The sequence below is a fragment of the Ranitomeya imitator genome, chromosome 1 (genome assembly GCF_032444005.1).
Source record: "Ranitomeya imitator isolate aRanImi1 chromosome 1, aRanImi1.pri, whole genome shotgun sequence".
Classification (NCBI taxonomy): Eukaryota; Metazoa; Chordata; class Amphibia; order Anura; family Dendrobatidae; genus Ranitomeya; species Ranitomeya imitator.
The window spans coordinates 393826146-393850827 of record NC_091282.1 but is presented as its reverse complement, the minus strand read 5'-3'; the positions used below and the strand labels follow the sequence as shown (position 1 = coordinate 393850827).

The following is a 24682-nucleotide window of genomic DNA, read 5'->3' as shown; positions in this document are numbered from 1 at the left end:
TTTCCGTCATTATTTTCTGCTTTGAGAAAATTATTGGATAAATGGAAGCAGCTTTTACTGTCCATGACAGGCCATATAGCCTCAATTAAGATGTATCTTCTCCCCAAGGTTGTATACTATTTTGAAACTCTACCAGTTAGGGTCCCTACGGGGGTAACTCAAGTCCCTTCAAGCTTCTATAATGAAGTTCATCTGGAACGATAAGCGTCATCGAATTTCTACGCGTGTTCTTATCTCTCATAAAACACAGGGGGGTCCTACTGTCCCTGATATTGTTGGGTATTATTGGGCAGCACATTTGCGTAGGATTCCTTCATGGTCCTGTCTGTGGGATTTTAGCAAGTGGACTGAAATAGAGAAGTTATGGTTGGCCCCAATTCGTACAAATTCCCTATCATGGTCAAATAAGCCTGTTGGGGTTTCGGTTCCGTTATTGTGTCCTATGCAGTTTACAAAGGAGGTTTGGCTCGCATGTAGGAGGAAGTTTAATCTGGCCTCTTATAATTCGCCAATGATATAATTTATTTACAAGTCTCTGATACCAAATAGCATGGATCCTGCAATGGTTCATCCGTGGATCTCGGCGGGACTGTTCAGATTTACAGATTTGGTGAATGGGGAAATGCTTGAGATTCTTATGTTTGACAATATTAAATCTAAATTTTCTATAACTAATAAGGAGTTTTTTCAGTATATGCAGATTAAGCAACTTGCTTTGTCGCTATATGGTTCATCAAAGGTTTCCGTACCATCTGATTTTTAGAGGATTTGTAAAAGGGGTCCAACAACCACAATATTATTATATATTTAGGATCATAAATAGTCCCAGTGTCAGCAAAGGAAACATTCGTACATGAGTAGATGGGAGTCTATCTTAGAGAGAGGGTTGTCATCTCAAACCTGGCAACACATTTGGGGGAAGGCTGCTAAATCTTCTATTTGTATTCTCTACAAGGAGAATCAATATAAAATGTTGATGTTCTGGTGCCACACTCCGGATCCCCTCCACAGATTGAACCCTCAGAGCTCGAACCTTCGCTGGCGTTGCGATTTGGAGGTTGGCTCTTTATTCCATATCTTTTGGTCTTGTCCGGAGATCGAGGAATTTTGGGAAGAAGTAAAAGCTTTAATTTATAGGATTCTTTTTGTGGAGGTTGAATTGGATCTGGCTATTATTTCTCCTAAACATTTCTCCTAAAGGAATGGAGAAAGACTCAGCTAGACTGCTGTTAAACATCCTTACAGCAGCGAGGAGTTTGATAGCTTTTAATTGGAAGCAGACTTCTCCCCCCTCCCAACAACACTTGCTGAATAGAATTTCTGACATCCACAGGATGGAATATGTGACAGTCTTGCTGAGAGCAGAAGTGGACAGATTTGATGCGATTTGGACCCTCTGGGATTACTGTTGGGCTCAGACTAGCAGTTAGGATCTTCCTCTCTCACTATTTTTATTAGATTTGTGCTTCTTCCCCTTCCCTACCCTTATCCGTGTCTGTCTAAGAATTTTCCTCTTTTATGTTTTGTTCTGTTAATAGTTAGTAGATTAAAGGATGGAGCTAATTTATGGTGGAATCAATAATTTCTTCTTAATGACTTATTACTGAACTTAATATTGAGCTTATTAATGAATACTTAGGGTCTTGTTACACCATGGGGAGCGATCCCTTATATTATACTTCAGTGGACTGTATTTTGTATTTATTGCTCCTTTAAATGCCTTTTCAGCATATTGGTTCCTTCATTGTAAGTTGACTTTATGTCCAGAATGTAACCATATGGATTTATGTTTAGTTTTGTTTAACTGAAAAATTTAATAAAAATTTACAGTTAAAAAAAAGGAGTGACATGCACACTCTTTGGGGGACTTTTTAGCTTTCTATATTCTACTGGTACAGTGAAAGCCACCAGTGGTGAAGCTGCTACATGAATGAGGGCAAAGCTGCCTCATGAAAACGTCTGCCAGCACTTTCCTAAAGCAGTTTTGCCTGGGAAAATTTGGCGGATGCACCGGCGTCTAAGTGACACCATATGCACTTACCCCAACGGCCCGCCGGCTTTTTACGATCCTCGATGACTTTTATCTGGCCCCTGGGCAGATTTCCAGGGACTGCAGTTCTTGAGCCAGATGCTGTATTTTGATGGCAGCTGGCCCATTAATTTCTTCTTACTCTGGGAGGACGCGCACGCAGTGTTCACTACCGAATGCGTGTGCAATGAAAGATTATGTTCTGACACCTGTGCCAGTGTCAGGATGTACGTTGTGCGTGGAGTTAGCACACAATTTGTACGGCCCCCGAAGGATGGTATAAATATCCAAATGGCCCTTGGCAGAAAAAAAGATTCCTCACCCCTGACTTACCTTTCCAGTACAGAATTATCATTCTTTGCTAATGGGGAAACCTTCTATTCTCAATCAATTTGGATATTGTTATATTGAAATATAGTAATGAGGTCACCCAAAGTCAGATTTTTCTAAACTAAATAAATCCAATGACCCCATTAAATGTCAGTCTATATAGAAACAGGTCATTATATCCAAGAGAATTCTGCGTCATGGCACTCAAAATAAAACCATTTAATGCTTCTTACCTAGGTCAAACGAGTATATCCCTGGCAAACATTCATCAGCACCTTTGTCATCATGACCTCCAAACAAAAAGATCTTCTTGTTCACAACACTGGAAAAATGAAGATCATCATGAGCGTTCTTTGTGAGATCAAACTGTTACCAGAAAGTGGTCTAAGGTGAGCAGTGTAATAGTGGAACAAATCCTTAAAAAATCTATATATTTATTTTTTAATGGATTGGTTACACATATATACAGTGGGGAAAATAAGTATTTGATACACTGTCGAGTTTTGAAGTTTTACCACCTACAAATAATGGATAGGTGTGTAATTTTTATCGTAGGGTCACTTCAACAGTGACAAAATCTAAAAATAAAATACAGGAAATCACATTGTAGGATTTCTAAATAATTAAATTGCATTTTATTTCATAAAATAAGTATTTGATCACCTACCAACCAGCAACAATTCTGGCTCTCACAGACCTGTTACTTTTTCTTTAAGAAGCTCTGCTACTCTGCACTCATTGCCTGTATTAATTGCACCTGTTTGAACGTACTACCTATATAAAAGACACCTGTCCACACACTCAATCAATCACATTCCAACCTTCCACCATGGCCAAGGTCAAACAGTTGTCTAAAAACACCAGGGACAAAATTGTATACTTGTACAAGGCTAAGATGGGCCACAGGACAATAGGCAGAGCGACTGCCCTGAAACCTGAAAGATCTGGAGAAGATCTGTATGGAGAAGTGGGCCAAAGTTCCTGCTGCAGTGTGTAAAAACTTGGTTAAGAACTACAGGAAATGTATTCCCACGTACAAAGAATGGAGAGGTCTGTAACTGTAGGCTACATCAACTGTGAGAGACAGAATCTAAAAAGAAAAAACAGAAAATCACATTGTATGATTTTTACACAAGTAATTTGCATTTTATTGCATGAAATAAATACTTGATACAATATAAAAACATGACTTAATATTTGGTACAGAAACTTTTGTTTGTAATTACTGAGGTCAGACGTTTACTGTAGTTCTTGATCAAGTTTGCACACACTGCAGCAGGGTTTCCGGCCCACTCCCCTATACAGATCTTCTCCAGATCTTTCAGGTTTCTGAGCTGTTGCTGAGCAATATTTTCAGTTTCAGCATCCTTCAAACATTTTCTATTGGGTTCAGGTCTCAAAAATGGCCAGGCCACTTCAGGACCTTGAAATGCTTCTTATGGAACCATTCCTTAGTTGCCCTGGCTCTGTGTTTCAAGTCATTGTCATGCTGGAAGACCCAGCCACAACCCATCTTCAATGCTTTTACTCAGGGAAGGAGTTTGTTGGCCAAAATCTTGCTATACATGACCCCACTAATCTTCTCTTCAATATGGTGCAGTCATCCCGTCCCATTTGCAGAAAAGCACCTCCAAAGTATGACGTTTCCCCTGCCGTGGTTCACGGTTGGGACGATGTTCTTGGGGTTTTACTCATCCTTCTTTCTTCAAACATGGAGAATGGAATGATACCAAAAAGTTCTATTTTGGTCTCATCTGACCACATGACCTTTTCCCGTGCCTCCTCTGGATCATCCAGATGGTCATTGGCGAACTTCAAATGGGCCTGGACATGTGCTGGCATGAGCTCGGGGACATGGGCGTGCCCTGCAGGATTTTAATCCATGACGGCGTAGTGTGTTCTAACGGTAATGTTTGAGATTGTGGTCCAGCTCTCTTCAGGTCATTGACCAGGTCCTCCCATGTGGTTTTGGGCTGGTTCCTGACCTTTCTCAGAATCATTCTTACCTCACGAGGCAAGTCTTGCATGGAGCCCCAGACCTAAGAAGATGTGTATCTTCCATTTTCTAATAACTGTGCTGTCTCACCAAGCTGCTTGCCTATTGTCCTGTAGCCCATCCCAGTCTTGTGCAGGTCTACAATTTTGTCCCTGGTGTCCTTAGACAACTATTTGGTCTTGGTCATGGTGAAGAGGTTGTAGTGTGAATGAATGAGTGTGTGGACAGGTGTCTTTTATACGGGGTAATAAGAAGTTCAAACAGGTGCAATTAATACTGGTAATGAGTGCAGAGTAGGAGGGCCTCTCTAAAAAAATGAACAGGTTTATGAGAGCAAGAATTCTTGCTGGTTGGTAAGTGATCAAATACTTATTTCATGCAATAAAATGCTATTTAATTATTTAAAAATCATGCAATTTGATGTTCTGGGGTTTTTAGATTCTGTCTCTCAGAGTTGAAGAGTACCTGTGATAAAAATTACTGACCTCTCTATTCTTTGCAGGTGGGAAAATTTGCTAAATTGGCAGTGTATCAAATACCTATTTCCCCACTGTGTATATAATGTATATAATGATATGTTTTTAAACAATTTTTCAAGTTATATATCTTAATTACTTATAAGGTGTTGGAATCTCTGTAGGGTATATATTTAATCTTTGTTGCACACACTTAGTACTGGATTTTGTGTAAATTGGTTTTCTGAATGTGAATCTTGCCAAAGGAATCAATATAAATGGCTTTATAGGTTATGTTACGAGTGCTGGACGTGTGTTTATTAGTGCATATGGATGGTACTGAAGGAGATGTATTAATGCATATGAAATGATGCACAAAAATGAATTAAAAAATATTTTTTCTCTCCTTTCTCTTTCCCGTTCCCTTCTGTTGAAAATTGATTGCAAATGAAATATATAATATGAGGTGTGAATAATGGTTGATTTAAATGTAAGAAATAACTATGTAACTATACATATGGGGTTACTTGAAAAAAATAATACTAAATACAATAAGATTTAAACTGCGGAAATGTGAAATATATAATCAAGCAGTTTAGTTTGTATACTTCAATTTATAAGTATATTAGTACTGTACTATATCATAATACCTTCGTGTAATGGGTCACCAGGGCGGTGCAGTTGAGTGATTACATCACGGTTTAGTATGCTGGCCCTGTGGCTGTAATTATGCCCAGAGATTTTGCCCAGCGACAGCCTGCTTCCATCGTGTATACGCAGAGTGAGCTGTGCACCCTGTATACTGAAAGGTGACAACATCAATTCCCTACACCACCCTGGTGACTCGGAAAGAGCTATTCCATGGAGGTTACATTAATTTTCAATATGTAGCTACAATTCAAGCCAGCAGGCTATATACAGTAAGGGGTTTAATGCTATTTACCTGCAGTTTAACTCTATATCCTCAAGTAAGTAGCTATCCTGGTGATGTCAGGTTCCTTTTAATTAAAGACTATGAAATAAAGAAAAACACAAACTGTTCCACGAGTTGAATCTATTACTTACAAAATGTCATGGCCTTCTCGAGGGGATGGTATGTGGCCGGTGTGTGGGATTAGTTCCCATGTTACATCATTAGGCGTTACTGTGGAAGAAATTATTTGAACCAATTACAATAAATTTAATTTTTCTTATGATATAATCAATTTAAAAAGATTTTCAGTGTGTTTTATCATTCTTGAGATTCAAAATAAAAAGACATTACAACTAGTGATGGGCAGACCCATGGATGTTCGAGTCCGTCGGATTAAGTCGAACATTTGAAAAAAGTTTGGCTCGGGTGCCAGAATGGTACTTGAACTCGAACCCGGTGTTTCCAAAGCTGTCATTTGTGTGACAGCGCCAGGAACACTGGCTTTGGTAGGCGGTAAGTTTGTTATCGCCTGTCAGCGCTGCGATTCCCACACTGTCACAGAGATGAAAGCGTTTGAGCCATCAGCTCTGACCAGCAGTAAAAAGGTTACCGCCGGTCACAGGTGTCGGCTGATGAGAGTACTACTCTCATCATAGTTCGTCTGGTCTCGCTAATAGCAGCGAGAGCAGGCGTACGCTGATGAGAGTATTCACAAGCCGGCGCTTGTGCAATCAATAAATAAAAAGAAAAAAATGGTGTGGGGACCCCTCTATTTATATTGTCTGATTATCAAGAAGAGAGAGGTCCACACACTGTATTCTTTAATTATTTAAAAGAGAGTGAGAAGTGTTTATTTCAAATAAAAGAATTTGACTATGGGGTTAGTAATTGGGGTGTTTTATAGATGACACTCCATTAGTAACCTATGGACTTGATATCAGCTGACATTACAAAGCTGATATCAACCCCACAAATATTATTCTATTTGCCACCACACCAGGCAAGTGGGAAGAGCCGGGCAAAGCGCCAGAATTGGTGCATCTAATAGATACATCTTTTTTGGTGTGGCTGAATGCTGCTATTTTTAGGTTAGGGAGGCCCAATATCCATGGCCCCTTCACCAACCTGAGAATACCAGCTCCCAGTTGTCTGCTTTAGCTTGGCTGGTTGTCAAAAATGAGGGGATCCCTGAAATTTCTTACCCAGCTGGGAGAAAGCTGACAGTTGGGGGCAGGTGTTATTTTTCTTGGATGGGGCCAATATCCATGGAGATTCCAAGGCTATTAATATCATCTCATAGTTGTCTGCGTAGCCTTTAGTGGTTAGTAAAAGAAGGACCCCCCAAAACAAAGACAGGAGTCATCAGCATGAGGTGACCGGAGTTTATCAGAAAGCAGCATGAGTTAGGGACAGAGAACCTGGATTCAGCAATGTGTCACTTTTTGGACTTCTTGCTGTGGCTTTTTTAAAATCCGTGTTTGACCTTCTGCCAATTTGCCAGTTCTTTAAATTCTGAGCTCTGTATAACCCCACCCACACCACTGGTTGGCAGCTTTCTGTGTGCACTGTGCATAACTAAAGCACATAGCCCAATAAGTGGCACATCACTGGAATTAGGATGTGACGACACTGCGTTTATTCTTAATTATGCCAGATGTATTATTCAGTAGGCCCAGAAACATAAGCTATTGTTCATATGAGACTGAATATTGACTTGTGTAGGTTGAATTGATGTTTGTTGATCTGTTGCTGACTACCTATTGTACCAGTCCTTGCAGCTTCTTGCGCTGCTATCCTTGAGGAACAAAGGAGCAGGTTAATTGAACAATCAATCTTTGTTAATTTGGTGAATAACTGCTGACTACCAATTGTATCAGTTCATGCAGCTTGTTGTTCTGAAAACATTGAAGAACAAAATATGAAGGTTAATTGAACACTCAAAAAATGAGAAATGACCTCCTTCCACCTCCCCCCAAACCAGTGTATAATGGTCTGAAGGACAGCTGTGGGTATAAAAAGGGCCCTCTATCCTTCTACAGAGAGACTTTAGATGTCAATGGCCAAGGTACCATGGCTCCAACCAGAGAAATACAGATTTGATCCACTGCCCATCACTGAACCCATGGAGATGTTTGGAGAACCCAGGTTGGGACATTCAGGTCACCTGGCCACATACCTCAATGAACTCTGTTAGTTTCCTAAGCTTGTCACAAACCTCCTCTTTGTGGTTGCCTGCCAAAAGCAGGGTTCTACTGGTTGGGGTAGCTGGTCCTGCAAGCTCCGAAATAGCAGAAGTTGTTATTCCTGGCGAGCTAGCTGAAGGGTGATACTCTGTCATTTGCACAATCTTATGTACTTGCTGTGACTGTACTATATGTTATTGACTGTTGGTGGTCCAATAAAGTATTGCTACACTGTGTTACCCTAACCCTGTGTTGTCTGAGTAGTATTCTGCCCACAGAAAATAAGTAGGGTCACTTAGTGGGATGAGGCCTGGTTCATTTGGTGTTTCCAAAGACAGCCAGGTCAGCGGACAGAAGTACCCACTGACCCTTGTGTCTCCACACAGGGGCTTTGTCTCTACACAATTTTGCTCTCAGATTAGGTGGTAAAAACCTGTTGACAGATTCACTGTAAATTCAGTTTGGTTCGGGAGCTAGAGTTACTGGCTGATATGGCCCTTTAAATGATGGCCATGAAAACTTTGCCATGACCACACCTTTTCTAGGTCGCTCCATGTCCATTCTGTGCCCCATTACCTGCCCTCTGAATGTATGTTTGGACACTAGGGCTCAGTCTGATGTTGCAGCATCCTGACATCATGCACCAGAAACCATTTGGAAGTGTGGCTTTCCTGGATATTTCTATGAATATGATGAATATCTTCCAATTCTTCCCTTTTTTATTAGCTTCTCAGATGTTTTGGGAGAGGTGCCAAGTATGGGCTAAACATTGTTTGGACTATTATTTCACTGCCCTCTAATGTAAATTAGAAATATGAATATATATAAAAAAAAAATTTCAGCAGCTCTGCATGGGAGAAACAATGAGAGTGAGGAGAACTCTGAAAGATTTATTGAGACATATTCGGTGAACCACTCCACAGTTTGTGCTAACTTGGTACAACATTCCACAAAGTTGTAAAACTGCACTCAATTCCAAAAATCCAAGGCACCGAAAATTGACCTTAACAAAAACTTTATTGACGCCATTGTGCACACAAGAGAAAAATCAAGCAGAAAAACATGCAACGTTTTGGCCACACAGGGCCTTTTATCAAGCCATTAAAAAGGTGCATCACTGAGAAACTCCTGATATGCAGGTGATGAAACAGGCAGGTACACAGGAGTACACCATCAGCACTCAAAATTAAGAAAGAAATAAAGAACCACTCACAAAATGGTACGAAAAAAGATTAGTCTTTTAATCTATTATATCCAAACTTATATTAGTAGGATAGGGTATCAGGGTGTATAATGGACAATGGCCATTTTGTGTCTCCTATACTTTCTCTAGCTCTAGACACTAGAGATAGCATCATAAGAGATACCAAAAACCTACTATACACCCTGCCATCCTTCCCTGTAAATAAATGTTTGTATGCAGTGGATTGAATAATAAAACAGATTTTTAATCCTAAAAGCCCCAGCATTAACATGATTGGAAACAAGCTTGAGTAGTGCCAACAAAGATATCCATTTTATGTATAAACAATATTCTATTCTGATGCTATCATAAGGGTTTTCTATGAAAAATTTATGCAATGAACTTAATCATTCCATTCGCAGTCTTAATAAAAAATAATTTCTAATACCCAGGACAATGAATCAACAAAATACATTTTAAACCCATTATAGCATATACTAACCATATGCAAGACACATGTTTTTACACGTGGTGGCATTATATCCAATATCTTCAATAAAGCTTGCCTAATTTATTGACATATATTGCATCAAATTTATGATTGTATTTGTCTTCTTTGTATACTGTGATCACAATTATTAAGCAAGTAAGTATTTACCATATCATTTTTTATGCAGATTTTCCAATTCCAAGCTGTATAAACTTGAATGAAGGTGAGTAGTGAAGGGCCAGCACTAAAATGCTCGGGTGCTCGTTGCTCGGGTCGAGCAAATTGGAATGCTCAGGTACTCGACCCGAGCAACGAGCCCAATGTAAGTCTATGAGAAACCCGAGCTTTTTTTTTACCACGATCCCCCCGGAGGTCTTTTTAGGGTATCAAAACGTCAGAGATCTATGGGAGCAGTGCTCAAATGACACGGGAACATCATGGGAATCGCCCCTGGAAGCATTTCTGACTTCTAGGTCACAGCTGTAAACAATGTTGTCAGAGTGTTGTGCCACTTTTACAGGCGCACACTAAACATACAAAAACAAAACCAAAATGGATTATCCTGGGAAATATGTTAAGGAACATCCTTTCCAGGGTACTGATTTGTATGCAAGGCAAAATAAATAACCCCGACCAAAAAAATGCTCCTCCATCACTTGGGCTATGTTCACACGTAGTGTTTTTGATGTGTTTTTCAACTTTAACATCGCTTTCAACAAATACAAATGCATTAGGAAATGTCATTGTGGTGTGTGACACATAAGCAGAACCATCTTGTTTCATTTATGAAGGAGGGACTCTTAAAGTCACAAAGCCTATTTTTATAGGGGCATCAGGCAGTATTAATATTCTTAAAGGGCCATCAGCCAGCTATGCTTTGTTTTTCCCATTATTAAACAGTGGGTCTCTTATACTGTTACTGCCTATGCAGTGGTGGCTGGGCTGCCAAATGTTAGGACGCACTCCAATAACCCTTTGACGAGACATACAGGAGGGCCTTATGAAAAAATGTTCTCATTATAAGAAAGTGGGTCTCCCATAGTGTTTGCCTATGCATTGAATGCAAGGCCTGCCCTGCCCCAAAGTTACACGCACCCCAATAACCCTTTGAACCAACGTAGTGGATGGCCACCTGAAACCAAAGTTCCCATTATTAGAAATTTGGTACTCTCATACAGTTTGCCTATGCATTCAATGCAAAGCCCGCCTTGCCACAAAGTTAGACATACCCCAATAACCCTTTGAATTGATGTCCTGGATGGGTACATGAAACCAAAGTTCCCATTATTTTTCATTTGGTACCGCCATACTGTTTTCCTATGCATCGAATGCAAGGCCTGTCCCGCCCCAAAGTTACACGCACCCCAAAAATCCTTTGAACCGACGTAGTGGATGGCCACATGAAACCAAACTTCCCATTATTAGGAAGTTGGTACTACCATACTATTTGACTATGCAGTGAATTGCAGTGTTAAGCCTGAAGAAAGTGCATCAGAGACTTGCAGTGTTTTTGGATGAAGAAACTGCAGTGGAGAATTGCAGTGTTTAGGCTGAAAAGCTAGCCTTGGAGAATTGCAGTGTTGAGGCTGATGAAACTGCATTGGAGAATTGCAGCGTTGAGGATGAAGAACCTGCAGTGGAGAATTTTAATGTTGAAGCTGAAGAACCTGCAATGCAGAATCTCAGTGTTGAGGATGAAGACCCAAAATTTGAGAATTGCATTGTTGAAGCAGCTGACCAACCCATACAGTTTCCATTATTATGAAATGGGTCTCCCATACTGTTTGGCTTTGCAGTGAATACAAGGCCTACCCCAAATTTGCACGCACCCCAATCCACCTTGGAAGAAATGTGGAGGAGGGCCTCATAATTTTTTTTTACCATTACAAAGGAGCAGGTCTCCTATACTTGTAATGCCCATACACTAAGTGTATGGGCTGACAAACATCATTTCCCCCTGGGGGGTACACATCAACATACTGTGGAAACTTTTTTTTTTTACTGGCATCATAAACACCCTTATAAACAATAATGTGGTTTCCTACACAGTCGCTGCAGGGAAGGTGCAGGCTTTTAGCAGAAATATGGCAGACGAATTGTTGGATGAAGTGATCAGGAAAAGGAGCATGTGACGGCAGGAGTGGGATCGTACAGGATTAATAACAGGGGGCTATGGGAGGTATGAGATCCAGGATCCAGCCTACAATGATTAGTCGCTTACCCTCCACCAATTGCCAGAATGCGTTTGATGCCCGTCAGAAGATAGGTGTAACAGATTCGCATCTGAATCTTGGCAGAAAAGATGCCCGTGAGAAATTGGTTGCCAAAGAAGCACGTGTCCGTGTAAAGGGTAAAGTGCAAGATTCTCGTGAGATGCTTAAAGAGGAGTGCACCGGCCATAACTATCAACTCACCCGTGGCACAAGATTGTTCATCTTCACCCATATATATTACCAAGACCATCCAAATTTCACAGCTGAAAACTATTTGTTCAGGTGTAAAGAACACTGTTAAAGGAATGCCAATAAACGTAATTAACTACGAACCTGGGAAACAACAGATTTCTTCTTTATAAGATATGGACGATGATGAAATTCATGACGACTTGGAACTTTCCCATATCCCCTTGTAGATTGTGAGCCTTCGTGGGCAGGGTCCTCTCTCCTCCTGTACCAGTTGTGACCTGTATTGTTTAAGATTATTGTACTTGTTTTTATTATGTATACCCCTCCTCACATGTAAAGCGCCATGGAATAAATGGCGCTATAACAATAAATAATAATAATAATTCCCACCAACAAGATGAAGATCACAGCTGCCAACACTGCAAATAAGGCCGGAAATGTCTGGAAATGTATTTTCTCTTGGGCAAACTTTACCTCTTACTAAAGTGGTACAGAATGATGCATACACAGCTCCCATGTCTACTCAGCACGAGACTTTGCCACCTTTATTGCACACAAAGGCTCTAACCAACGTGTCACAGACACTTGTCACAAAGGAGGCCAGTTCATCAGTAGGGCCCACTCCACTGTATCAAAAACCTGGTTAGAATGTAGAGGATTCTTTAAATGTGGAGTTACCGCATGTAGCACTTGCCGCAATGCAGCAATGAAAAATACTTTTCAGAATAGAGATGGGACTAAATCACATCACATTAAGGAATTCATCAATTGTCACACTAATAATGTGGTACATAAAATTGATTGCACAATGTGCAATGTCTCCTATATAGGATGTACAACAAGGAAGTTGAAAGTAAGAATCTCAGAACATTTAAGAGATCTAGCCAGCGGTAATGGGGTTAACCGCAATATTTCAGCAGTTGCAAAACATTTTTCCATGTTTCATACAGGAGACATATCAATGATGACAATCCAGGGTATAGAACGTGTAAAAATGTCCCAACGGGGAGGAGATATAAAAAGACGGCTTCTCACGAGAGAAGCTTTTTGGATCTATAATTTACAAACCAGACAACCATATGGCCTCAGTAGAAAGAATGAGATAATGTATCATTACTGTTAAATTGGTATGAAATTTTCTGAAAATATGTTTCATTCTCTCACAATTTGTTTTTTAGCTATTCACTGTGTTAGGGTTGGCGGAACGCACCAAATATATTGTTTATTAAAAGGAATTGGAGCGTTCGCAACCCGGGATCCACCGTGCAGGAAAGTACCTGCTGCTAAATAATGGCGGCTCTATATGGCGGTATATACTAACTCTGTTAGCTTCACAGAGTAACCGCGAGAGGTGAGCTCTGTGCCCTGTTAGACTTTCACAGAGGCACAGGCCAACTACCCAGATGTGAGCAGTGAGTGGTCATGCATGCATACTCAATCTCCTCGCCGGAGGAGCCAGCATTCTAGGGGCTTATTTCAGCCGGGTCCCTGAACACATTTATACACAATCTCCTCGCCGGAGGTGCCAGCATTCTAGGGGCTTATTTCAGCCGGGTCCCTGAACACATACAAACACATGACCACATAGGCGCAAAGCATATAGCAAAAGACGATACTAGCGCATGGCCGTGCGGTCATGCGCAGTTTATATAGTTGCAGCACAGGAAGCTGCTACTGAAGCTTTTGCCCTTTCAGGACCTTCCAGAAGGACCAATGGAAAGTGCTGCAGTACCTGAGCATGTTTTGCCCTTTCAGGACCTTCCAGAAGGACCAATGGAATGTACTGCAGCACCTGAGCATGTGACTGAACATGTGGCCCTCGACCTCCAATGGGAGACCCTGCCCTGGGCATGCTCAGTGTGGGTAAACAAGGACTTAGTCCCAGAGAGGTTCGCTCGCCGCAGATCAGTGCAGGGTACCATAGGAAATCCAGAAAAGGCCGTAGTGACCCTATGCACCGAATCAGCCCCAGCGAGACGCTGGGAGCGACGTCTCCGCTGAGCAGAGCCCACTGCGGCCGATACCGAATGGGAGACCGCAGCAGACACGGATCGAGATTCCCCCTGTACAGCAGAGGAAACTCGACTCCTAACATTACCCCCCCTCCTAGGGCCCCCCCTCCTTGAGCCTCACTACGCTCAAAAGCTGCGATAAGCAGCGGAGCCCGAATGTGCTCCACAGGCTCCCAGGTTCTATCCTCTGGGCCGTGACCCTTCCAGTCCACCAGATAAAATTTCTTGCCACGTACCACCTTGCACCCCACAATAGCATTCACCTCAAACTCATCCGTGGATGAACCCGATGTCCCAGCAGATGACTCGGAAAACCGGGACAAATGAACGGGCTTTAAGAGGGAAACGTGGAAAGTATCGGTGATACCAAGGCGTGGAGGAATAGCCAAACGGTAGACCACAGGGTTGACCTGTTCCAGAACCTTAAACGGGCCAATGTAGCGAGGAGCAAACTTAGTGGACTCAACTCGCAGCCTGATGTTACGGGCGGAGAGCCACACTAAGTTGCCAGGAGCAAAGACCGGAGCGGGGCGCCGGTGTGTATCAGCCGAAACCCTCATTCTCTCCTTGGAGGCCCGGATGGCATCCTGTGTGCGGTCCCAGATGTCACGTGCCTCCAGCGCCCAGTCTGCCACCCTAGAATCGGTGGATGACACGGGCATGGGCACAGGGACACGCGGATGCTGGCCGTAATTAAGGAGAAAAGGAGTTTGACCAGTGGAATCGGCTACGGCGTTGTTCAGGGCAAATTCCGCCCAAGGTAGCAAAGATGCCCAGTCATCCTGCCTAGCAGAGACGAAATGTTGCAAATATGTCACCAGAGTCTGGTTGGTTCTCTCCACCAACCCATTCGTCTCGGGATGGTATGCAGAGGAGAGGTTTAACTCTATGCTGAGTAAACGGCAGAGCTCTCTCCAAAACCGAGATGCGAACTGGGGACCCCGATCGCTGACAATCTTATCAGGCATACCATGCAAACGAAAAACGTGTTTAATGAACAACACCGCCAAGACCCGTGCTGAGGGTAACCGAGGAAGCGGCACCAAATGCACCATCTTGGAGAAGTGGTCGGTGACAACCCAAATAATGGAGCAGCCACGCGACTTGGGTAGACCCACCACAAAGTCCATCCCGACCATCTCCCAGGGCCTGTCTGCCACCGGTAGAGGGTAAAGCAACCCAGCAGGCCGTTGCCGAGGAGACCGATTCTGGGTGCAAGAAACGCATGCCTGAATATAGTCCTTGACATCTCGGGCCATATGCGGCCACCAGTATGTTCTCGCCAGAAGCTCAGATGTCCTCTTGGTCCCAAAATGCCCACCCACTCTGGAGGAGTGAGCCCAAGAGAGAACCTCCGGTCGCAAGTTAGCTGGTATGAAAGTCTTGCCCGGGGGCACAGACTCTAGCGAAACCGGAGCTACAGTTCTCAGGCTCTCAGAAGGGACAATAAGTCGAGGCTCCTCCTCCTCCGATGACACCACGAAGCGGGAGAGAGCGTCAGCACGAACGTTCTTCTCCCCGGAGAGGAAATGGAGAGTAAAATGGAACCGGGAGAAGAACAGGGACCATCTAGCCTGGCGAGAATTCAGCCGCTGGGCCGTTTGCAGATACACCAAGTTCTTGTGGTCAGTGAAGACTTGGAAGGGAAAGCGAGCTCCCTCCAAGAGATGTCTCCACTCCGAAAAAGCCAACTTCATGGCCAGCAACTCCCTGTCCCCGATGGAATAATTCCTCTCCGCTGGTGTGAAGGTCTTGGAGAAGAAGAAGCAAGGATGCTTCCGACCTTGAGCATCCTTTTGGAAAAGGACTGCTCCAGCACCAACGGATGAGGCATCCACCTCCAAGATAAATGGCTTATCAACATCGGGACGATGTAGGATGAGAGGGCTAGCGAAGTGTGACTTGATCGAGAGAAAGGCTTTGGAGACCTCCTCTGACCATAACTTGGGATTTGCTCCCTTCTTGGTGAGGGCAACCAAGGGAGCTACCAAAGTTGAGAAGTGTGGAATGAACTGGCGATAGTAATTAATGAACCCCATAAAGCGCTGCACCGCTTTAAGAGAATGGGGTTCTTGCCAGTCTATTACAGCCTGTAGCTTGGCAGGATCCATAGCCAAACCCTGGGCAGAGATGATATAACCAAGGAAAGGCAAGGACTCCTGCTCAAACACACACTTCTCCAACTTGGTGTAGAGGGAATTTGCCCGTAAGAGGTCGAAGACTTTGCGAACATCTCTCCGATGGGAGTCAATATCTGGAGAGAAGATGAGAATATCATCCAGATAGACTACGACCGAGGTGGTGAGCATATCCCGGAAGATGTCGTTCACAAAGTCTTGGAAAACGACTGGGGCATTACAGAGCCCGAAGGGCATCACCAGATATTCATAGTGCCCATCCCTGGTGTTAAAAGCCGTCTTCCATTCATCCCCCTCACGGATGCGAATCAGGTTGTAAGCACTCCGCAGATCTAACTTTGTAAATACCCTCGCTCCCCGTAGCCTATCCAACAGCTCAGATATCAGGGGTAGTGGGTACTTGTTCTCAACGGTGATGGCGTTAAGACCCCTGTAGTCTATGCATGGACGTAAGTCTCCAGTCTTCTTCTGTACGGAGAAGAACCCTGCCCCTGCCGGTGACACTGACTTCCTAATGAATCCTCTTGCCAGATTCTCCTGGATGTACTGGGACATTGCCTCCGTCCCCGGGAGAGATAACGGATAGACTCGACCCCGGGGAGGCTCAGCACCAGGCAAGAGGTCAATAGGACAGTCATAGGGGCGGTGAGGCGGAAGGGTCTCCGCAGCTCTTTTGGAGAACACGTCTGCATAGGGCCAATAGTGCTTGGGAAGAGAGGAAAGATCTGCGGGTACCTGTGTAGTAGCAACCTGAACGCACTCCCTCAGACATCTACCCTCGCAAGATTTACTCCAACCCAAAATTCTCCCAGAGGACCACTCAATATGAGGAGAATGGTAGCGAAGCCATGGTATCCCCAACAGGACCTCATCAATTCCCTCAGGAATGACTAATAGGGAGATTATCTCCTGATGTGATGGAGACACAGATAGCGTGAAAGGAATGGTTTGGTGGGTAATCTGTGAAGGTAGTGTTGACCCATTTACCACTCGGACGGTTTCCGGCTGGGCGAGCATCACCAAGGATATTGCGTGACGCTGGGCAAAAGCGGAAGACATAAAGTTACCCTCTGCCCCAGAATCCACGCATAGCTCGACCATAAGAGTGGATGGGCCTATGGTAATTGTCCCCTTGAAGGACAACTTTGAGGCAAACGTCGCCGTGTCTAGTGTACCTCCTCCAACTGCCACTAGACGCTGACGTTTCCCCGACCGCTGAGGACCCTTGGAGGCAAGGTGTCCTGACTGCTGGCAAACATGACGGACCTTATGTGCACGGGCAGACTGAGACTTGGATCCCGCTCGTGTCACCTCTAAGGCCTCATGTGACTCGGATGCCTGGACTGGAGATTCCAAAGGTTTGGCGAAGGTGGGAGCCAGCCGAAACCTCTGCCTACACTGGGCTCGCTCCAACCTCCGCTCGTTAAAACGGAGGTCAATACGAGTAGATACGGCTATGAGCTCCTCCAGTGTGGCGGGAATCTCCCTAGTGGCCAAAGCGTCCTTCACATGGTCAGCCAGCCCCCTCCAAAATACGGGAATGAGGGTTTTATCTGGCCATTCCAACTCAGACGCTAATGTCCGGAAGTGAACAGCAAAATGACTGACCATGGTTGAACCCTGTGTCAAAGCCAGCAGTTGGAGCGCTGTATCATGGGTGACTTGAGGTCCTAAAAAGACCTGTTTCAGAGTGTCCAGAAACCTAGGATCACTCCGCACCACATGATCGTTGCGCTCCCACAGCGGCATAGCCCACTCCAACGCTCTGTCCGACAGGAGAGAGATTATGAATCCCACCTTTGCCCGCTCAGTAGGGAAACGTGCAGCCAGAAGCTCGAGGTGTATACCACATTGGCTCACGAAACCCCTACAGGACTTACTGTCCCCAGAGTATCTCTCAGGCAAAGGAAGGTGAGATAGGGTCGGAACAGAGGTGGCAGTGGGTAAAGCTGCTGCAGCCACGCTAGCAGCCTGAACAGCTATTGCGGTAACATCCACCGCCGAGGTTGCACGCTCAAGAGACGCCAACCGGCCCTCCAGCAGCTGGATGTACCCCTGCAATCGCTGTTCATCCGCCATTACTTAGCCAGATCCTGGCGCTAGTATACTGTTAGGGTTGGCGGAACGCACCAAATATATTGTTTATTAAAAGGAATTGGAGCGTTCGCAACCCGGGATCCACCGTGCAGGAAAGTACCAGCTGCTAAATAATGGCGGCTCTATATGGCGGTATATACTAACTCTGTTAGCTTCACAGAGTAACCGCGAGAGGTGAGCTCTGTGCCCTGTTAGACTTTCACAGAGGCACAGGCCAACTACCCAGATGTGAGCAGTGAGTGGTCATGCATGCATACTCAATCTCTTCGCCGGAGGAGCCAGCATTCTAGGGGCTTATTTCAGCCGGGTCCCTGAACACATTTATACACAATCTCCTCGCCGGAGGTGCCAGCATTCTAGGGGCTTATTTCAGCCGGGTCCCTGAACACATACAAACACATGACCACATAGGCGCAAAGCATATAGCAAAAGACGATACTAGCGCATGGCCGTGCGGTCATGCGCAGTTTATATAGTTGCAGCACAGGAAGCTGCTACTGAAGTTTTTGCCCTTTCAGGACCTTCCAGAAGGACCAATGGAAAGTGCTGCAGTACCTGAGCATGTTTTGCCCTTTCAGGACCTTCCAGAAGGACCAATGGAATGTACTGCAGCACCTGAGCATGTGACTGAACATGTGGCCCTCGACCTCCAATGGGAGACCCTGCCCTGGGCATGCTCAGTGTGAGTAAACAAGGACTTAGTCCCAGAGAGGCTTGCTCGCCGCAGATCAGTGCAGGGTACCATAGGAAAGCCAGAAAAGGCAGTAGTGACCCTATGCACCGAATCAGCCCCAGCGAGACGCTGGGAGCGACGTCTCCGCTGAGCAGAGCCCACTGCGGCCGATACCGAATGGGAGACCGCAGCAGACACAGATCGAGATTCCCCCTGTGCAGCAGAGGAAACTCGACTCCTAACACACTGGGTTTATTTCATCTTATTTTAATGTCAATAGATGTTACCTGAACAGGTGCGGGAAGGAGATTTTGGCTCAGGACATGTGAGAATGGTCAGGTGATGTGTGAGGGCGTATCCAATCGGCCCGTTAGCACTAGAAAAGAAGTGTTGTGGCTCACATTTAGCCATGCAATGACTAAGATCATACTAGATGGAAACGCGTCGCATTAATCTTTTCTTGTACTGAAGTGTTCACTCACATGCAAGGATGTATCAGCATGGAATAATTTTAATGGACTAATTATGGAACAATAAAGAATTTTCATTTTATGGAGCTGGGATGCCTTTCTTCTATATTGTCTACCGCTACCATTCGTCCTGGTCAAAGACGTGGTTCCGTGCACCTGCGCTGATCGGTGAGCTGGCTGTGGCTTTCTAGCCCTTTTTATTTTTTATTGCTGATTTCCACTCCAAAAGAGTCTGTCTTTAGCCCTTTAGAAGTCACAAAATGACCATTAATAATTTGCATCCAAGAGTCACAGAGGAAGATATTGTGGAGCTTTTCTGTGTATGCAGTGCCTTGATGTGCACCTGCTTGTTGAGTTCCGGAGTTGCAGAGGTTGTATTTGAAAGAAAGGAAGATGCAGTTGATGCCTACAAAAATACAACAACAGATACCTAGATGAACAACCAATAAAATACAATCTTCCTTTGAATGGTAGTGTGATAACATCAAACCAGCCCATACTTCTAAGATTAAGTGACACCCTATCAAAGAAGGAAGCTGAATCTATAAGAAACACAACTTCCTCCTCGTCCTATGTGTTGCTTAAAATCCTCCAGCTGAAGTTGATCCTGATACTATCTAAAAATCACTCTTTAAATCCTCAAGGTCATCAGAAGTCATCCGACCATATGCATTTAAGATTAAGCTCTGATGACACCAACACCAACACAAATTGGAGCCTGTAATAAGAGAGATTCACAATTCGCATCTAGGCCCAGAGCCTCCTTTAAAAAAAACCCCTTCATTTGTCTTCTTGGTTTTTGTTTAGCACTGCTGATCACCAGCAGGTAGTTGATGTTTGAAGAAGTCTGGCATCGGACATTGGACAATTAATCCTGTTCCTAGCATTGTAGTACAGTTCACCTTTGTTGTGGGGCAGTTGCATTATTACATCAAGAATTTCCGTTTTCTACTTTCTCTTGTATTCTGATACAGCACGATTATTTTTCTACTGTTCTGTCAAGGGAGGCTAAATAAATGTTGAATATCTTGTTTTAATTTCTTCAATAATCTGTTTCTACTTAAAAGATAATCTTTGTTGTTTTAATTTCTGGATTCTTCTGAGTTCTGCGTGAACTCCGGTGCACTCTCATGGCAGCTTAGTGATACACTGTGGGAACTATTACTTCCTGTCAGTGTATCACCGGTGGCCGGGTCGAGCGGTCACATCTCCCGATGTGACTGTTCTGCACGTGAGATCGCTGTGGGACACTCTGTATTAAATGGACTACGTCCGTCTATTATATGTTGGTTTATAATTTTTTAATTGTTTGCAGGAGACAAGGGCGTCGGGGATTAGGCGTTCAGTAAGTATGGTAAATTTAGATTCAGTAAAGGAGTCTGTGTGATTATTTCAAATAAAGGACTTTATTCTGGGTGTCTGTGTTTTATACAAGATCACTATGGGGTTAGTAATAGATAAGTGTCTTATAGACACCTGTCCATTACTAACCTGTGGGCTTGATGTCACCTGACAATACAAAGGTGACATAAACCCCACAAATATCAACCCCACTTGCCACCGATACAGGGCAAATGGGAAGAGCAAAGCTAAGTGCCAGAATTGGCACATCTATAAGATGCACCACATCTGGGGCGGCTGAGAACTGATGCTTTTAGCCTGGGAAGCAATATCCATGGCCCCTTCCAAGGCTATTAATATCAGCCCGCAGCTTTCTGCCTAGCCTTTGCTGGTTCAATTTTATAGGGGAACCCCATGTCAATTTTTTTCTGGGATTCCCCTGTAACCTAGCCAGTAAAGGCTAAGCAAACAGCTGTGAGCGGATTTTAATAGCCAGGGAACCTTTAGCTATTGGCTCCTTCCCAAAATATTAACATCAGCCCTCAGCTTTCCCTTTGCTGGTTATAAAAATTATGTGGGAGCCCACGCAATTAAAAAAATAAAATAAACAGATATTGCTTTTCACGCAGATTTCTAACAGTTGCTCTTTTGTTGCAGCATATGTAGGTTAATTATGTTAATGCTCCTACATAGGCTGGTGTGTGTGTGTGTGTGTGTTTGTGTGTGTCTTTACTTAATATTAATGAGAGTATCTGGCTGAAGAGGTTGAACAAGGAAATTACATCACAATCCTTTTTTTTTTAATAATATATCTTTATTTAGCTCTATGGATTTACAAAAATGCATGCTTATTTTTAGCTGCGTTTTTTCTGCCAAGAGATGCAGAAATTTCTGCAAGCAAATACGCAACGTGCGCACATAGCCTAATCATTACCTGGGTACAGTAGAATACACTATACTCTAGATCAGAGTTGAGAAAACTGCAGCCCGTTAGAGTCCAGCCTGCATACCGAGATAGCCAAAGGGCTGAAACAGTGGTCCACGAGCCAGACGATGCCCTCTCCCACCGCCGCCCACTGTCACCACTATCTGCATACATTGGTGTAGGATGGACCGTTCGGCTCCTTCTTCCACCAACCAGCGTATGCGACTGAGTTTAGATTGCATTATTATTATTTATTATTATAGCACCATTTATTCCATGGCGCTTTACATGTGAGGAGGGGTGTACATAATAAAAACAAGTACAGTAATTTTAAACAATACTGGTACAGAAGGAGCGCGGACCCTGCCCGCGAGGGCTCACAATCTACAAGGGATGGGTGAGGATACAGTAGGTGAGGGTAGAGCTGGTCGTGCATCTTGGCTCATACTGTATCTAAGGGACTTTGCAAGGGGTTAAAACTGCATATAGGAGGCTATGTGTGGGCTCATACTGTATATAGAGGGTAATCACACTATATACTAGGGTCATGTGGGGACTCATTATATATAGATGGGCTATGTAGGGGCTCACGCTGTATACAGGGAGCTATGTGGGGGCACACACTGTATCTAAGTGGCTGTGTGTGGGCTCATACCGCATATAGGTGGCTATGTGGGGACTCAAACTTTACATAGAGGGTCATGAGTGGGCTCATACAGTACTGTATATAGGGGTTATGTCAGTATACTTAATATTAAGTGATAAAATTAATATTAATATAAAATAATTATAATTAACATGGTAATATTAATATTGAGCAGAATTAATTTCAGCCTATTTTTTTTCAGCCATCCACAACAGTCACAGTCTCTCACGTGGCCCTGCGGGGAAATTAATTGCTCACCCCTGTTCTACATCATGCTAAAACTTACTCCCAAACTAAGCAGCCTTTCCAAATATATACAGTAACCTCCGCTTTATGGACATAAGCAGAAAAATAACGAAAGAAAAAGTACTACAAATGCAACTACAAGTGGCACTTTAGACAACATTGTTAATAAAAAAAAGAAAACCAATATATACACATGACAAAAGAGTTCAAAATGGGTGTTCTCAGGGATAAAGCAATGCCTCCTAAAACTGCTCAAGGTTCTGATCTAGAAGACAGCAACACAGAGTCTCAAATCTCAAGAGATCTACCAATATCCAAAGCTTTCAACAAGAGCCCTGACCAAAACCCTGGACCCAGTCATCCAAGACTTAAGTAAAACAAGAAGATAGAACATTTCACTAATCGTACTATGAGAAGAAAAGAGGTACTATCTACTATTATTCCATCTGAACCTATACAGGTTGGAAACATACATCTTAACACGGACATAGACAATGAGACTAAAAGAAATATCTCAAGGCTTTTTACAAGTTTTGAGAAAAACATGAAAAATGAGATTAGACACCAGTTGGATGCTGATTTCTTAGATATTTGTGTCCAGCAAAATATTATACCAGCAGGTCTGCGGATTCATTTTAACAGCACTTTTCCTGATGATACAGCTTTTTCAGACAATTGGTATGATATTGTGGACAATTGTTCCTATGAATTAATGAGACTTTTGATAAAAAAAAGAACAAGTTTGGCTCACAGATTTGTCCAACTTTGTGAGGCAGATTTGAATGAACTAACACAGTATAATGGGTGTGCTCTATATAATGCCTTAAATAGAGACACTAATAGAAACTTACAAATCTTTGAGAACAGTCTCATTGAAATAAAAACCAAAAAAATTAGAAGAGATTTTTTTGAGCTGAAAAACTCAAAGAACTCAAAATCAAAAGGAGAAACGGTTTCAAACTCTAAACCCATTTCAGATAAAAAAACGTATTCCCATTTTCCAGCTAATCGGGAATTATCCAAAAAACAACATGAAGTTCTAAGTGGGTTGCGTACCTTTTACAATTCAAAACTACCACTAAGGGAAATCACTGACTCAAATAAATCAAAAATGCGTTTTTCAGCAACAGAAGCAGGAGCCATTCCAAAAAATAAAAATCTAGTTAAAAATATGAAAAAAAGCCATGTGGAAATTAATAATATCACCAAAAAAAATGAAGACACAATTCACACTAGACAGAATCTTTCCACACCAAATACATCTATCAGAACATCCAAGGTTATCAAGGACAACATAATTGTGGAGATTAACCCTTCTCCACTTTCTCTGCTAGACAAAGATATCTCACCCATACCAAATAATTCAACATCCACTGCGATTCTGGTCAAAAATCCTGAAATATGTTCTTCAAATATTATCACAAATCTCCCCTCCATTTACGAAGCCTCCAATATATCTCTCAACATCAGTGATCTTACAGTACATGAAACTACTGAATCATCATCCATATTCACCACAGTGTTACAAGCAACCACTCCATCCCCTTCACCTGGCAGTTCACATGTATCTTTTTTAGAGATATGCCCCACTCTCCTACCTCCATTATCGGAGGTGCTTTTACCCAGACTAGAGAGTTGCTCTCTCTCAGCAACACCGCTACATACTCGGGCAAACAATCCCATAACAAATTATTTTTTATGGACCCCCTCCCAGTCAGCAAAAAGAAAAGGAGGCCCCGAGGCACTAGGGGAAAAGGAACCACCAAAAAAAACATTGACAGGTACGGAATCAATAAATCTATAAAAACCAAAAACAAAATGATTCATTCAGATTGCTTCAAAAACATTCTTGAAAACGAATATTCAGACAAAAATAACACGATAAAAATATTCAATCTGTCAGCGCACAATTTGACCACAACAGAACAAAAAATCTTATCAAAGGGTCTAAATTATTGCCCCACACAAAAAGCAAGCGAGTTTGACATATTCTTGGATCTCAATGAATTTGTTCGAAAACTCACTTTAAAACGTCACTTTGCAATTCAGGAGCGAACAGTAGATACAAATAAACTTACAGATAAAGAACCTGTTGTTTTGAATGACCATTGCATTCACAAAGAAGTCCAACAGAGGTCCAACTTTAACCC

General features: G+C 43.1%; 1 protein-coding gene and 2 pseudogenes across 2 annotated transcripts in view; 2 read left to right on the top strand and 1 right to left on the bottom strand.

The window, feature by feature from the left end:
* Positions 1-24682, bottom strand: part of LOC138674246 (uncharacterized) — a 205363-nt gene that overhangs the window by 121313 nt on the left and 59368 nt on the right. For both annotated transcript variants that reach the window (XM_069762139.1, XM_069762141.1), the window contains exons 5-6: positions 5876-5954; positions 2593-2681 (exon numbers count right to left, since the gene is read on the bottom strand). In XM_069762139.1, coding sequence (XP_069618240.1) covers positions 2593-2681; positions 5876-5954 — 168 coding nt within the window. The remainder of the gene's footprint in view (positions 1-2592; positions 2682-5875; positions 5955-24682) is intronic.
* Positions 11664-12154, top strand: LOC138657512 (polymerase delta-interacting protein 3 pseudogene; annotated as a pseudogene).
* On the top strand, positions 12158-20064 carry LOC138657511 (polymerase delta-interacting protein 3-like; annotated as a pseudogene).